At 38.6% G+C, this 14267-nt stretch overlaps 1 protein-coding gene across 2 annotated transcripts; it reads left to right on the top strand.

The window, feature by feature from the left end:
• The first annotated feature begins 132 nt into the window (after positions 1–132).
• On the top strand, positions 133–7791 carry LOC106523638 (ankyrin repeat and SOCS box protein 13). Of its 2 annotated transcripts, XM_014017131.1 has the most exons (6): positions 133–368; positions 775–974; positions 1053–1203; positions 2636–2770; positions 6832–7023; positions 7114–7791. In XM_014017131.1, the coding sequence occupies exons 1-6, from the start codon at positions 326–328 to the stop codon at positions 7260–7262; spliced, it is 870 nt and encodes a 289-aa protein (XP_013872585.1). In that variant the 5' UTR covers positions 133–325; the 3' UTR covers positions 7263–7791. The 2 variants fall into 2 exon arrangements, with proteins under 2 accessions (XP_013872585.1, XP_013872586.1); XM_014017132.1 differs by lacking the exon at positions 2636–2770.
• Positions 7792–14267: the final 6476 nt, after the last annotated feature.

Below are 14267 nucleotides of genomic sequence, written 5' to 3'. Positions count from 1 at the left end.
TATTTATTGTGTTTGCAATTAAACAATAAAACATGGAAATAAATAACCTGTGGAATTTCTACCATTCGTTTATAAAACAACCACTTTATAAAACATGTTGGCTAGGAGCCCTGCGCTGTGCCTACATTTCCCAGAATCCCTCACTGCCAGCCTGAAGCTCTGCAGCTCTGAACTCCTCTCTGCTTCGGGCTCTCCAGCTTGGTTTGCAACATTAATAATAATGCGGTCCTTACAGTTGTTAGTGTTTTGCTTCAGAGCAGAGTACACAATAATCTGGGACCTAAATTAATCTGGGGAACCGGGAGGAAAACGAAACCATGAAATAATGGAGATCACGCGAACCAGACCGTCCCTGTACGGAGAAATCGGTAAGAAGCTTACAGCGTGACTAAACCAAGATACCAGTTTATAAAAAGCTTCGTCAAATGATTAGACAGCACTGATGGAAACAGTTAAGAGTTGCTGTTAGCTTTTCATTTGTTGCAAACTTGATTTGAGCATGATTATAACGTAGCTTGGTTAGCAGTTAGCTAACATCATCTGAATGTTGGCAAACATGATCCAGGATGCCTTATTTACTAGTACAACTTTATCAGTTCTGCAATGATTTAAGATAGTTTACCTGTTGTGCAGGTGAATACAGCATCATTTACTTAACTGTGCCTTTAAATCAACATTATAAACAGTCTGAAATATGAGCCTTTTAGATAATAATTGAACCCAACCTGTCAGTCATTATGAACAGAAGGTCAGTTTTCTGTTTCTGTTTCCCAGCTCATGGCCTTGGATTCTGGACAGACCGGTCAGCGGTCCATGAGGCTGCTGCTCAGGGCAGAGCCCTCCAGCTGCAGCAGCTGATCCAAGCAGGGGCCGCTGTCAACATCGTGGCTGTGGACTCCATCACCCCGCTGCACGAGGCGTGTATTCAGGGTCAGACCCAGTGTGTCAGACTGCTGCTGGACGCTGGTGCGCAGGTCAGTTTCACGTCGGGAGTCTGGTGAAAGCTTGGGGCTTTCTTAAAGTGCTGTGTCACTAATGACCCTGTCCAACAGGTGGATGCTCGTAACATCGACGGCAGCACTCCGCTGTGTGATGCCTGTGCAGCTGGGAGCCTGGATTGTGTCAAACTGCTGTTGGAGTATGGTGCAACTGTCAACCCTCCACTGTTTACCTTCTCCCCTCTTCATGAGGCCTGCATGGGAGGTACGTCTTATTGCCTGCTGCTGTTATCTGCAGGTCCTGCTTCTGTTAATGGATACAAGCTGTACCACATTTTTGTATTGTACAAAAGTCAATGCTCAGCTCAGAAAATGATAGCAGTGCTCGATCACAGCCAGGCTTTTAGGTAGGATTTCAGAGGAGAGCGTGCCATGAGGGAGGGATGTTGTCCAACACAAGTTTGTATTGTTCAATGGTTTTCAGTAAAATAAGACTGGAACATTGAAGGTGTATTGTGACCTTATAAAACCTGAGTCTGTTATAAAAATAAATTGGTATCAGCAGGTCAGGCTTATTAGAAGATCGGTGATCAGCCAGAAAACTGCAATCGGTGCACCTTTAACACACACCTACAAGCGAAAACATCACTGCCCTCTTTCCTTTGGCAGTGACTGACAATCAGGCAAATTAGACTCAATTTCACATTGCACAGAGATGGGAATATTTCTTAGTAAAATAATGTTTCCAAAATAACTTCTTATGTTATTTGCTGCACGAGTAGGGTTGGGCATAATCGTATTGTGTGCAATTAATCGTCAGAAAAACATTAATTCGTTTTTTTTTTGGCATTTGACGATTAATACGATTAATGCCACCAGGCAGAGTCCACTCAGTGCTCCTCTCTGCTTCAAATATGATTAACATTAAAAAAAAGTTCTGTAATTTATTTATCTATCAACACAATTCAAAATTTGATGTATAGCCTGAAGTCTGTGATTTTGACCCAATTTGGAAAAGATTTTTATGAAGAGCAAATCTTTCCCACTAAATTAGTCATGTGACCAGGACATAAAAGTTGTCCAGGGACTCCAGGGGATTAATCGTCAAATTAATCGTTGTCGGCTAAATACCACAATTAATCATGATTAATTTTTTTGCTAATATTGCCCAACCCTAGGCACGGGTTATATAAAATTCTATACTTAGCACAAAAAGTAAGGACATCTGTTTTGGTAGATTATTTCTTTGTTGTAACAATGCTTCTTTGCAATAAGTCTTATACCACTGAAAAGCCTGTTAATTTTTTTAAATGGCGCCACATTTGTAAGGAACATGCATTTGTGGGGTGAGCAGTAGAGCTGAGAGGGTTATGCACATGAAAAAATTGACAAATCTTCTCTGCAAAAAAGCTTACTTCGTTGTTGTTGTTGTTTTTATTGTTGTTGTTGTTTTTGACACTTCTTTTGAGCTTCTGGTCCCATTATAAGATTTATTGCCAAGAAGCGTTGTGATCTATCAAACACATATTCCTTACATTTTGTGCCAAGTTTATGTTTCATTAGATCTTAATAAGTCAAAGAGGTGCAAGCAGAAGCTGCTTGTTTTGATTCTCATGGACAGAACATCACTTTTCGCTGATATTAACTTCACAACACACCACGTTTCCATAGATCACTCTGCTTTGTTTTAACATTAGGTAATTCAGACTGTGTTCAGCTGATGATCAATAGAGGAGCTTTCATGGAAGCTCATGACTGTCACTACGGCACACCGCTTCACGTGGCCTGCGCTCGACAGCATTACGACTGCGCCAAAGTCCTCCTCATTGCAGGTGAGTCGAGGCCCAGCTTCTGAACGTTAGAGGCTTTAAAAAAACAGTTTAATGAACATGATGGTTGTTCAGAGTGTGGGAAAAATAAACATAATGTTTTGGCGTGTATTTATGAAAGTTTTGTTGAAGTTGCACAATCTAGCCTTGGTGGAGGATTTGATCACTTTGGGCCTAGAGTCACTAAAAATGCAGTGTCTGGTTTAAGCTCCAACTTTATGCCATCATCTGCCCCTGCTGTCTCCTCTGTTCCTGCCTTGTATTCACAAAAAAAAAAAAACAAAAAAAAAAACAACAACAACAAAACACCAGTTATGTGCTGGAGCAAATGTCCCGTTGAGTTTCTACAGTTAACATGTTTTTGTGTCAGAACGCTGCACAATCTGAAATCAGCATTTCCAAATAAACAAACTACATTTTGTGCTTTATTAAACATTATTCGCCCTATTTCACTTGATAGTGACCCTTAAAATAAATTAAGAAATTCATTCTTGGTTTCATTTTGGGTCTGATTCATGCACTGCTTTTAACAATTTATGTTTGATGCAATGAGGTCTAACACTCATGGCTGGGAGTCGGGGTGATTTGTGTCTTTCCTGACACGGCTTGCAGCAGTTTGCTCCTTGTCACCTGTTTTATCACTTGAGATCATAGACTGTATATATTGTAGAGCAAGTTATTGTGTAACAGTGGTAGAGTAGCCGACTTGGGACCGTAAAGTCCCAGGTTCGATTCCCTCTCCATGTGGTTTGGTTACACATAGACTGTAGTTGTAAAGCCTTTTAGAGACAGCTTATGGTAGAGAAACAAACATTAATTTCACAAACATGGTGGACATTCATGCTGTCAGCATGACAAATTGCACAGTCCTTCAAAACCTGCTACATTCGTGGGATTGTGCTCTGTGATTAAAAACTGCACATTTTAAAGGTGGCCTTTTATTATGGCCAGCCTAAGGCACACCCATGCTGTCTAATCAGCATCTTGATAGACCTCCACCTGTGTGAATGAGAGCATTTTTGTTCAGTGTACACTGTAAGAGCTACATGAGTCAATAAGAGTCAACACCTGGATTAAATAATGTGTATTTTCATTCATTTTTAATGGACAAAGTTTTGTTTGTTTACATGGAAAAATTGGGACTCAAAACCTGTACTGGAACACAACAGATGCTCACTAGTTCTAAACGATGGAGGGAATTTGGATGGAAGAGTCTTGTCAGATTTTTTATTACACCTCATCAATAAACAAATGGTAGTAGAACAACAAGAGCAATGTTAGAGACAGTGTGGACATCAGAACACCGATCACTCATACTGTATTTTGAACACTTCTGGGACAGTGTCTGTCTAATCACTGGAAGGATATTGGTTTACATTATCCCTAAAGATCTCAAGATTTTCTTGTTGGGTCTACTACCTGGCTTGGTGATCCAAAAGTAAAACAACTTTTTAAAATTCTAATGATTTCATATAAAAAGGCCATCACAGAGTCTTGGATTAAGGTTGACCCACTTCAGACTGATCAGCAGCAAGAGGTAGTAGAGTAGATACACTCATTGGAGAACTGGAGATATTTTTTTACGGATTAAAGGTCACATGTTGCTATCCTTATGAGGACTTCACACACACAGCGCTCACAGCTTCTCTGCCTCATTCTGCTGCTCCCGTTTTTAACACCAGGCAAAAAATACATTTAAAACAACTGACGTTAACTTTAGATCACAGTTTGAAATGCTCCAGCATTTTTAAAAAGAAAAACAACACGGACACGCTGATTACAGTGCGGGGCGTAAGTGAAAGTAAAACATGGTGCTGAGCACCCGTTCGGTAAAGAAACTTAAACACAGCTGTTCTTTCTCCCCTCATATTCCGACACAGAGGGTAGAAACAGCTAAATTAGACAGTTAAACACATTTACAGTTCATAACTCACCCTTGTTGTTGTAATATTCATCCTGTGTTGTCCACAAGCACTTTCCGCCCTGTTGTGGGTCCATTTCCTTGAAAAATAAAACTTAGCCAGGCACTTTGAAGAAGCTCTACTCTGATGCTGGTAGTCTATGTAGATAATAATGTGAGTTCACACACCCCAGAACAGAACATTTTGACTTCTGAACTTGCATATTCGGCATGATGCTATGAACTACCAAATCACACAGCGATGAAAAAAATGGCGGACTATGAAATCCAGTTGGCCTGAAATACATTACCATAAATGGTAGTTCCAACGAAAAAAGTGCGATGAAATAAACAATGAAACGAAATAAGCAACTGCAGATTTTGAACAAACTGAAAAATTTGACCCATAAAAAAATATAAAAATATCTTTGCACTAACTGGACAGAATAAATTAATGTTTTCTACACTCCTAGACACTATAACTGCACAAAAAATAGTTTGTAAATGCAAAAAAGTGCATTTAGCATGATATGTCTCCTTTAAAGCAGACAAAAAGTTGCTGTGTCTAATCATGTGTTCTTTCTTTTAGCCTAAACAAAATTGAGTTACGTTCTACGTCTGATGTAAAAGGTAACACCTTCAGAGGTGTAACCAGGAAGAGATGTACATTATCAGCTCAATTCATTTTTATAGTAGAAGAAGTTGTCAGTATTGTAGAGTCTTTGCTTCAGAGCAGGCCTCCTGGGTTTTTGTACTGTTTTCAGCCCATGGTCTTACGCTGAGGCCTGTATGCTGTACTGTGAACCTGATTGGAGTCAGAAGATTGAAAATAAAGCTTTAAAGGGATCCCTGATTAGTTTTAACATTAGACTTTATATGATAAACATATATTTTAACTGTAAAATAAAGACTGTAAAAATACTGTAGGATGTTCAGTTTTTATAATTTTTAAACTAAAAGTTTAAAAATATATTACACGGACAGAGCCATTTTATTTACATGCAAAGCATTCTGGGTAAATGATGACTTCAACTAGGTCATTGGTGCGAGGCTGCTAGCGAGCTATATCCACCCTGGAGGTTAATCTTGGACAATATCTGACGATTGAGTCTTAAATGAAACCAGAGAGCGTTGACAGAGAGGAGAAGGTAGAAATGACTCAGCCTGTAACTGAAAATATAGATGGAGGACAACAGAGCTGCTTCATGGAAGAAGAACCTCAGCTTAGTCTGTTAGCTTTAGCGTTAGCCCCAACGCTATCACCATAAATATGTATTAGCTCAGCGCTACACATTCTCCTCTCGTCACTGAGGTCCTCCATCCACATGACAGAGAGGGGAATGCAAAAATGACTCAGCCTGCAACTGAAAATATGGATGGAGGACCTCAGTTTAGATTGTTTGTCGTACTAGCGCCGAGCTAATACATATAAGGCAATATAGCGTTGGCGCTAGCGCGAAGGCTAACAGGCTGAGGTTCTTCTTCCATGAAGCAGCTCTGTTGTCCTCCATCCATATTTTCAGTTACAGGCTGAGTCATTTCTACCTTCTCCTCTCTGTCAACGCTCTTTGGTTTCATTTAAGAGTCAATCGTCAGATATTGTCCAAGATTAACCTTCAGGGTGGATATAGCTCACTAGAAGCCTCGCACCAATGACCTAGTTGATGTCATCATTTACCCAGAAGGCTTTGCGTGTAAATAAAATGGCTCCGTCCGTGTTAAAATATACAGTAAATTGAAAAAATTTGAAAACTAAACAGCCTACAGTATTTTTACAGTTTTTATTTTACACTTAAAATAAATGTTTATCAAATAAAGTTTAATGTTACAACTAATCGTGGATCCCTTTAAGAAGAAATCCAGTTGGATTCCTGTTTATTCGGACATACAACCACTGGCAAAAAGTGTGGAATCACCAGTCTTGGATGAGCACTCGTTCAGACATTTCATTCTGTAAAACAAACTCGGATCAAAAACATGAAACAATAATAAGGTCATTCCAAACTGCAACTTGTTGGCTTTCAGGAACACTCAAAGAAATGAAGAGAAAACATTGTGGAAGTCAAGTGAATGTTACTTTTATTGACCAGGAAAAAAAATGGAATCACTCAATTCTGAGGAAAAAAAATATCATGGAAAATGTTTTGTGATTGTATTTTTTTAGGGGCAAATGTGAACGCTGCCAAGCTCCACGAGACGGCTCTTCACCACGCAGCTAAAGTGAAGAACACAGGTCTGATAGAGCTTCTTGTGGAGTTTGGGGGCAACGTCTTCGCTAGAGATAACCTCAACAAGAAACCCATCCACTACACCAGCGTGGGCTCTGCCTCTTACCTCTGCCTGGAGTTCTTTGAAAGTAAGTGTGCACAGTTTGTGTCCTGCCACTGTGTGTGGGAGCAGCAGTAAATATACAAATGGTGGGATTTTCCTCTGTGTTTTGTTTTAGACACTCCTCTCAGTCTGCAGCAGCTCAGCAGAGTGGCTTTGAGGAGGACTCTCGGTTCAAGAGCACACGGAGTCATTTCCAAGCTGGGCTTGCCCACACGCATCATAAACTTTCTCTCGTACGTTCCACCTCCTGTTATTGAAATATAAGAGCGTTCAGAGAGGACAGTTTACTTCTCTCCTGTTAAATCTGCTCCTGCTGTGGTTTGTTCTTCACAAAGTCACTCATTAGGACGATGAGGTCAACAAACACACGTCAAGATGAAGTGATTAGATTTGCACAGAAAACCTAATTTTCTCATGCGCTTAAAACCACATTGTGCTGTAGTCAAATATTTCACTTCTTCAGTTCGGTGTTTGATCACGTGTTTGTTCTGACGGCTAATAAGTCAAAGGTGGAGCTGTTAGAAAACAACAGTAAATACACCCTTTTTTATGGGTTCAGGTCATCTTTCAGGAATGTGAGTGACGACGGTTTTTTCTTGTTGATGCACTTGTTACAACAGGCCAAACTTATCCAATTTAAAAGCCCTGGCAGCTCACAGTATATGTTGAAATTGTGACAAACCTAAGAAAATGAAAACAGATTAGAAAACCAGCAGGGCCCCTGTGACATTTTACACACCTGCTCTGTGTGTATTTTATTTTTATTTAACTCTATTAAATCAAATTTCTTCAACACTGATCTTCAAGGCGTGGCACAAGGGACCAAACAGGTTCTACGAACTTAACGTTTTTTAAGGGAAATGCGTATTGTTTGGTGTTGCTGTTTTTTTTATTCAAAAAATGTATTCATTTCATTAAAAAAAATAACCATATACCATAGAAAACAAAAACAATACACAAATCAAAATCAAAATCAAATGAAATTTAGCAGAAGAAGAATAAGTCTTATAATGTCTGCCCCTTTTTATTTCCAGAATATATTCAAACAAAGCATAATTTACAAAATATAAATAAAAATAAAAACGTCAACTCAAACAACAATTCATATAGCTTTAGTTAGATAACTTTGCAAGCCAAAGTTTTAAAAGAAGATGATGTCTGGTCTGATAGTGCTCGGAAAATTTAATGAGGATTATTCTCGGCTACAATAACACCAAGTTTTACCTTGAAGTCTGAAAAGTCAACTGAATTATAGCTACTTTTGTGTTTGCTAGGTTTGATTAACTGTGGCGGCCATCTTGAATCCTGCAGACTCCCAGAGTTAATCAGTTGTAGATGTACAACCAGTAATTACTTTCTAACAGTTTCATTGTAATCCATCTAGCGGTGCTTGAAATATTTTGCTAACAGTCACACACAGATAGGAAATTTCGTGATTGTGTTCTTTTCATAGCAGAATGCAATAAAAAGCATTTTTGAAGTGAAATACAGTATATTGTGTAGAACTGTTTGGTCATTGAATCTTTAAATCTGCTGAGGTTTGGGACTTCATAACTAAAATGAAATGATTGTGTGCACTTGTAAATATTCAGGAACTATTTATTTAATTGTAAATTTGTAAATATATGTTTTTAACTATAATTTTGTGTAAATAATTAGATCACGACAAGATAATAAAGAACTAATTGGTGTTGTGTGTATGTTATACCAGATTTTCTTTTGGTTTGGAATTTCATTTTTTGATTTCAAAATTTTTTTTTTGTCAGAGAAGAAGAATTCAAAGCAACAATATTCATTACATTCATTACATGATGTGACATGATGCTGTTAACAAGGTGTTGCAGATTTGATTAACATTTTCCTTCTTTATTGATGCTTTATCAGAAAAGACCTGTTTTATTGTCCAGTTTTATGCTAATCTGTGACAAAATGACAGCAATAAGTCAAGGATTAGAACAGCTTTGTGCTCTTGAACCTGTTCACAGGTTCATTCAGCCAACTTCAGCCATTTTAACACGTTTGAGGAAAAGATACTGAGCCGAGGTCAAAGTGCTGTTTTACCCCATGGAAAATTTAATTAAGAAATTTCGGAAATTTTAGGAAAATAGCATTAACTACTAGAATTATTAAAAACTTAATAAATGTTTAGATAACTGTTTCTACGTCGGACCAAAGTCAAGAAACCGTTGCAATTTTTATGTTCACTCTTAATAATTCAGATGTAAAATTACCATTAAATGTTAACAATAGAGCCACAAAGTTTAGTCTGTTTTACTTATAAAACAGCTAAAAACTCCAAATGATCGTTCTGCCATTCAGACTCAGCCTACAGCAAAGATTAAATGTTTTAAATAAGGAGGTAAAGTTTATTTATACAGCTCCTTTAATTTCAAGTGATAAGAAAAAAGATCAAAAATACATTCATACACTATAAAAGTCTAAGACAAATCTGGTAAAACGATGTATAGAACACAGAAAACATCTAATTAGAAATATGGATTTATTAAATAATTGTGTAAAACGTGTCTTTTTGTCAAAGCAGTGTAACGGTGGTGCATGGTTTAATTTTTTTACTGCAGGGTGGGGTACCATAACCTTAAAGCTCCATGAAGATTAGATAAAAAGAGCCAAAGTCACTTGAAACAAACTCAAGACCACCCAAACTGGGTGTGCACGGTCCGTGCACGTGATTTAATAAGACTGAAAGTGTTTGAACGATGTGCACCAAACGCAGCAACCACCTGAAATTACAAAATACATCAACATTCTTCTAAATGATAAATTGCGATTCACTTTTTTATAAACAAAACTCTTATTTTGACGAGTATCTTGAATGTAAATGTGTTTGAACTGTTTGAGCTGCTGCTATTATATTCTTTGTTTGATTAAATGTGATGCTCATTTTAAACTGGATCAACTCCAAAAGTTAAACATTCTCAGTGGTTCATGAGATATTTTGCTAACAGATGGCAGACTACAGATAGATGTCCTCTGAAGAGCAGCGGTCACTTCCTGTCAGCTGAATTTCCTGAGGCGGTTATTTCCCCAGACGTGTAATTTAAGCCTCTGAACCACAGCAGCTGCTCAGGTGTGGCCAGCTGCCGTTAAAGGGATAGTTCTGTATTCTCATGAAGAAGGGTTATGTGGAAAGGTTGTAAACATTTAATATCTTACCTGTTGTGGATAGTTCTTTGAGTGAGTTTGGAGCAGCAGTTCTCAAACCTTTTGTGTTAACCTGATGACATTTGAATAGTGTTTATATAGTTTTAATCTTTAATCAATTCACAATTAATTAGATTTAACCAACTTTTATTTACATGTTTGAAAATATTAACAAGATGAAAAACCAGTTAAAACTTTATCCATTGACATAATGGGAAGGAAGAACTCATCCAGAGGACCTACTCAACATTTCCTTTGTAAATTTTTCCAACTGGATTATTGAGATGCATCAGGACAGTCCAAACTGTTGTTTTAGCATTGGTACCCAAACAGAAACCACCTACTAGTACTACTGCACCTACTACTACACCTACTACTACACCTACTACTACACCTACTACTACACCTACTACTACACCTACTACTACACCTACCTATTAGAAGCGGTCAGTATAAAGTCACTGAAGCACCTGTTTATTGATTGTTTATCAATCAGTCTGCAGGCCTTTGGTGCAGCGTCTGTGTTCTTCTTTACCAGCATGGATGGAGGAGGTGATTATCAGTAAGTTTTATTTTTATTGGCTTAATTTCTTGTTCTCTGATTTTATTTTTGATTTACATTTACAGTATTTTTCTAGTATTTCCAGTATTTCAGATTTCATAGTGCAGTGAGTGTATTTTGTCCGTTATGTATGATTAGATTAGAGCTCATCCACTGGGTTGCAAGTTACGTTGTTTGAAGGCATGTTTGCTTTTTGTTTCATTTAATTCAGCACAGTTTGAGCCTTCTGCAAACAAAAATGTGTCACTTTGACCATCAGTGTCACTGTTTAGTCTAGTGACTCTAGGATCTTCCGCTTGTAAATGAGACGAATTGAAGTTCATTGAAGTCGAAGTGGAAAAAGATGATTCCCAAAGGTAGGCGTTTGGAAAGGGGAGTGATATTTGCATGGCCTCAGCAGTGAGTTCAGGATGAACATGTGACAGAGCAACCCAAACGTTTGCATGATTTACCTGCTGAAGTCGGCCGTTGATGTCCGATCAGAGCTCCAGGAGCTGATTTCTGCCTTAAACATGAGTTAATCATTTATTCCTTTAAATCAGGTGTTTCAAAGCAGAGAAATCTCTGAAACATTCATGGTGACATTCTGAGTTTAGGGCTTGACAACACCAAAGTGGTGTCATCTTAAAACTAATTTAATCTAATGCATGATTATTCAGCAAGAAACATTGATTGAAAAACATTCCTGCTCAGTCTTCCTCAGGCTGCATCGCAAACACTGCCTCTGTGAAGAGCCGTCTGGGGACCACTTACAAGGGTGAAAAATTTCCAGGGACCCCCTCATAAACCCCATGCCGTTTTAAAAATAATTTACTGTCATTTTAAAACCTAAATACTGTGGGAATATTATTATTTGTTTGGCTTAATATGTTTGTTTTACTAGTTCATTGTTCCACATTAACAATTTATTGAAATCTTTTAAGAACCCCTGGGGGTCCTGGGACCACAGTTTGAGAACCTCTAGCCGCTCCTGCCATTATCTGTGCCTGTAAATAATGACAAAATCCTCGGGAAATAGTCTTTTAATTCAAAAAGAAAAATATGTAGGTCCTCTGGACGGGTTGTTCTTTAATGAAACGTTTCGTCTCTCCTCCAGACTTCTTCAGCCTGAGAAGTTTCAGGTGAACTCAGCCTTATAAGCTCCGCCTCCACATGGTGGACAAACAGGTTGGTCATATGCAACAGAGGACCATCAGCCAAACAATAGGTCGTTAGTGCCTTGATTAGCTCTATTGTTCACAAAGGGTCATGTGGCCCATTACTTGACTATCATTGGGCCCTGATCCCCACCTTTTGCTCACAGGAGGCGGAATCATACTTGTAATAACAGCGTTGTAGGAGGAGGACAACTGGACACGAAGGCCTTCACCTCTGTTTAATGGTGGACGTTTTTTCTTCACAAAGATGGCTTCCTTTCCTCCTCTCTCAAACCAACATTCCTCTCTATCAAGGATGAGAACATCTTCATCCCTGAAAGAGTGACCGCTGACCTGTAGATGAGTGTAAACTGCAGAGTCCTGACCTGTAGATGAGTGTAAACTGCAGAGTCCTGACCTGTARATGAGTGTAAACTGCAGAGTCCTGACCTGTAGATKAGTRTAAACTGCAGAGTCCTGACCTGTAGATKAGTGTAAACTGCAGAGTCCTGACCTGTAGATGAGTGTAAACTGCAGAGTCCTGACCTGTAGATGAGTGTAAACTGCAGAGTCCTGGTCTGATGAATTGCTCGTCTGTGTTGGCTCATTCTTTTGAACAGTGGCTGTTTTGTTTCCCCAATGCATAACTGATCACAGTCCTCCTGACACTTAACAGCATACACAATATTACTCTCTGCCAGGGAACTGGATCTTTGGGGTGAACCAGTCTTTGTTGGGGTTTGAAAGCCACTGGGACGTCATGTTTAGAGAATAAACGTCTCAGTTTCTCTGAAACTCCCGCCATATACGGAATAATGACTGGTCTGGGTTTAGGGTCTTCATTTTCAGCTGGTTGTTGGCTGGAATCCTGTCTGTGTTTCCTGTCTGCTTTCAGAAAAGCCCAGTTGGGATAACCACACTGCTCCAGGGCCTGTCTTGTGTGTGATTTCTCTTTCTCCCAAGAACCTGTCCAGAGGACATACTTTTTTTTTCTTTTTGATTTTTTTTACCTGGATTACTGACATGCATCAGGACAATCTTGTAATTCAAACTTAGCAGCTATGATAAGGTTTAGAAAACAGTTTTTTTAACAGCTAATAAAACAGCAATCCATTTAGATCTCAGCCCTGCTCAGACTAGCCATTTGCTCATCAGTCCAGTCAACATTAGTCTGTATTTCTGTCCCACGACTTAGAGTAGGACCGACGACTCGGCTCAAACAGAAAACTTCAACAAATGGCTGCTCTACGTTCAGAACAGACCTTTTGGGTTTTGAGGAAGAGGATTTTGGTAAAGTTGCGGTGAAGCAGTTGGTGGTTAGACACGTGACCAAGTATAAATACTGATCCTCCAGCATCAGATACTTTAGAAGGCTTTTAAAGGAAGCAACAAGAATAATCAGTTAATCAGGTGTAGAAAGATGATCAGACTCGACGGTTTTAATTTTTCTTCTAGTTTGGTTGAACTTCAGAGATACAATCTTATCTTCAAGGTCTGTTTACACAAACGTCTCACTTCCTCTGAAGAGCTCATGCAGGGACCATTTTATCATGACTCAGCAACTTTTCCCACGTTAGTAACATCTCTTGCTGACATTTTTTTCTATTTATTTTTAAAACCGGTTTAACTATGGAAGCCTTTAGAAGATGGTCATCTGATCTATAGCACCAACAGTTTTACCTGTGATTTACCTTCATGGAAATCTCTTACTGGTTAGTTGTCATTGAAAACCCTTTTGTTGCTTCTTTTGTTCATTTGTTCCAAGCTAAAACTCAACAGTCTCAGTTCTCGGATGAATCAACTCTTGCAGCGTCCTCGTGAACATCAACACGAGCCAAACCTTAACTTCTGTAAGGTTTATTTCAAGGGATGAAATTAAAGAGCACAATCTCAAGACTGTTAGGTCTTTAAACTTTTCAGTTGTCACATTGAGTTTAAAAGATGTCGCAACATCATGATGTAAAAATATTTTTTATTGTCAACAAGCAAAAGGAAGTGACTCATTGGTCAAAGTACAACTGAGAAGTTAATGTGTTGCAACACAAACGCCCTGTCAGTAAAGTCTGAGCTATGAATACAAACGAAAAGGTTTTACTTCCTTTTTTTTTTGTTCCTGAACTGAGATTTCCATAGAATACCTTCAATTTGTTTTTAAAGAAATGATCTGACTGTTTGAGGTCAGTTTTTCTAGCCCTAGGTTTTGGTTGTTATCCTAAATCAAATCTTAAATGTTTTAGACTATGGTAACTTCCTGTGAACAGCTCAGTTTCCTGATCCCTTATCTTGACACGGAAAACAGCTGACGGCTTAAACACATCGACCACAGAAAAAACAAGATGTACTCCAAGTGGTATATATGTGTGTGTGTGTGTGTGTGTGTGTGTGTGTGTGTGTGTGTGTGTGTGTGTG

This window comes from Austrofundulus limnaeus, unplaced genomic scaffold, assembly GCF_001266775.1.
Source record: "Austrofundulus limnaeus strain Quisiro unplaced genomic scaffold, Austrofundulus_limnaeus-1.0 Scaffold162, whole genome shotgun sequence".
Lineage (NCBI taxonomy): Eukaryota > Metazoa > Chordata > Actinopteri > Cyprinodontiformes > Rivulidae > Austrofundulus > Austrofundulus limnaeus.
This window is presented reverse-complemented; position numbering and strand designations above follow the sequence as displayed.

Coding starts and splice junctions, on each gene's coding strand:
- LOC106523638 (XM_014017131.1), top strand. CDS start 326: ATGGAGATCACGCGAACCAGACCGTCCCTGTACGGAGAAATCG. Junction 369..774: donor GTCCCTGTACGGAGAAATCG/GTAAGAAGCTTA, acceptor TCTGTTTCCCAG/CTCATGGCCTTGGATTCTGG. Junction 1,204..2,635: donor TCATGAGGCCTGCATGGGAG/GTACGTCTTATT, acceptor TTTTAACATTAG/GTAATTCAGACTGTGTTCAG.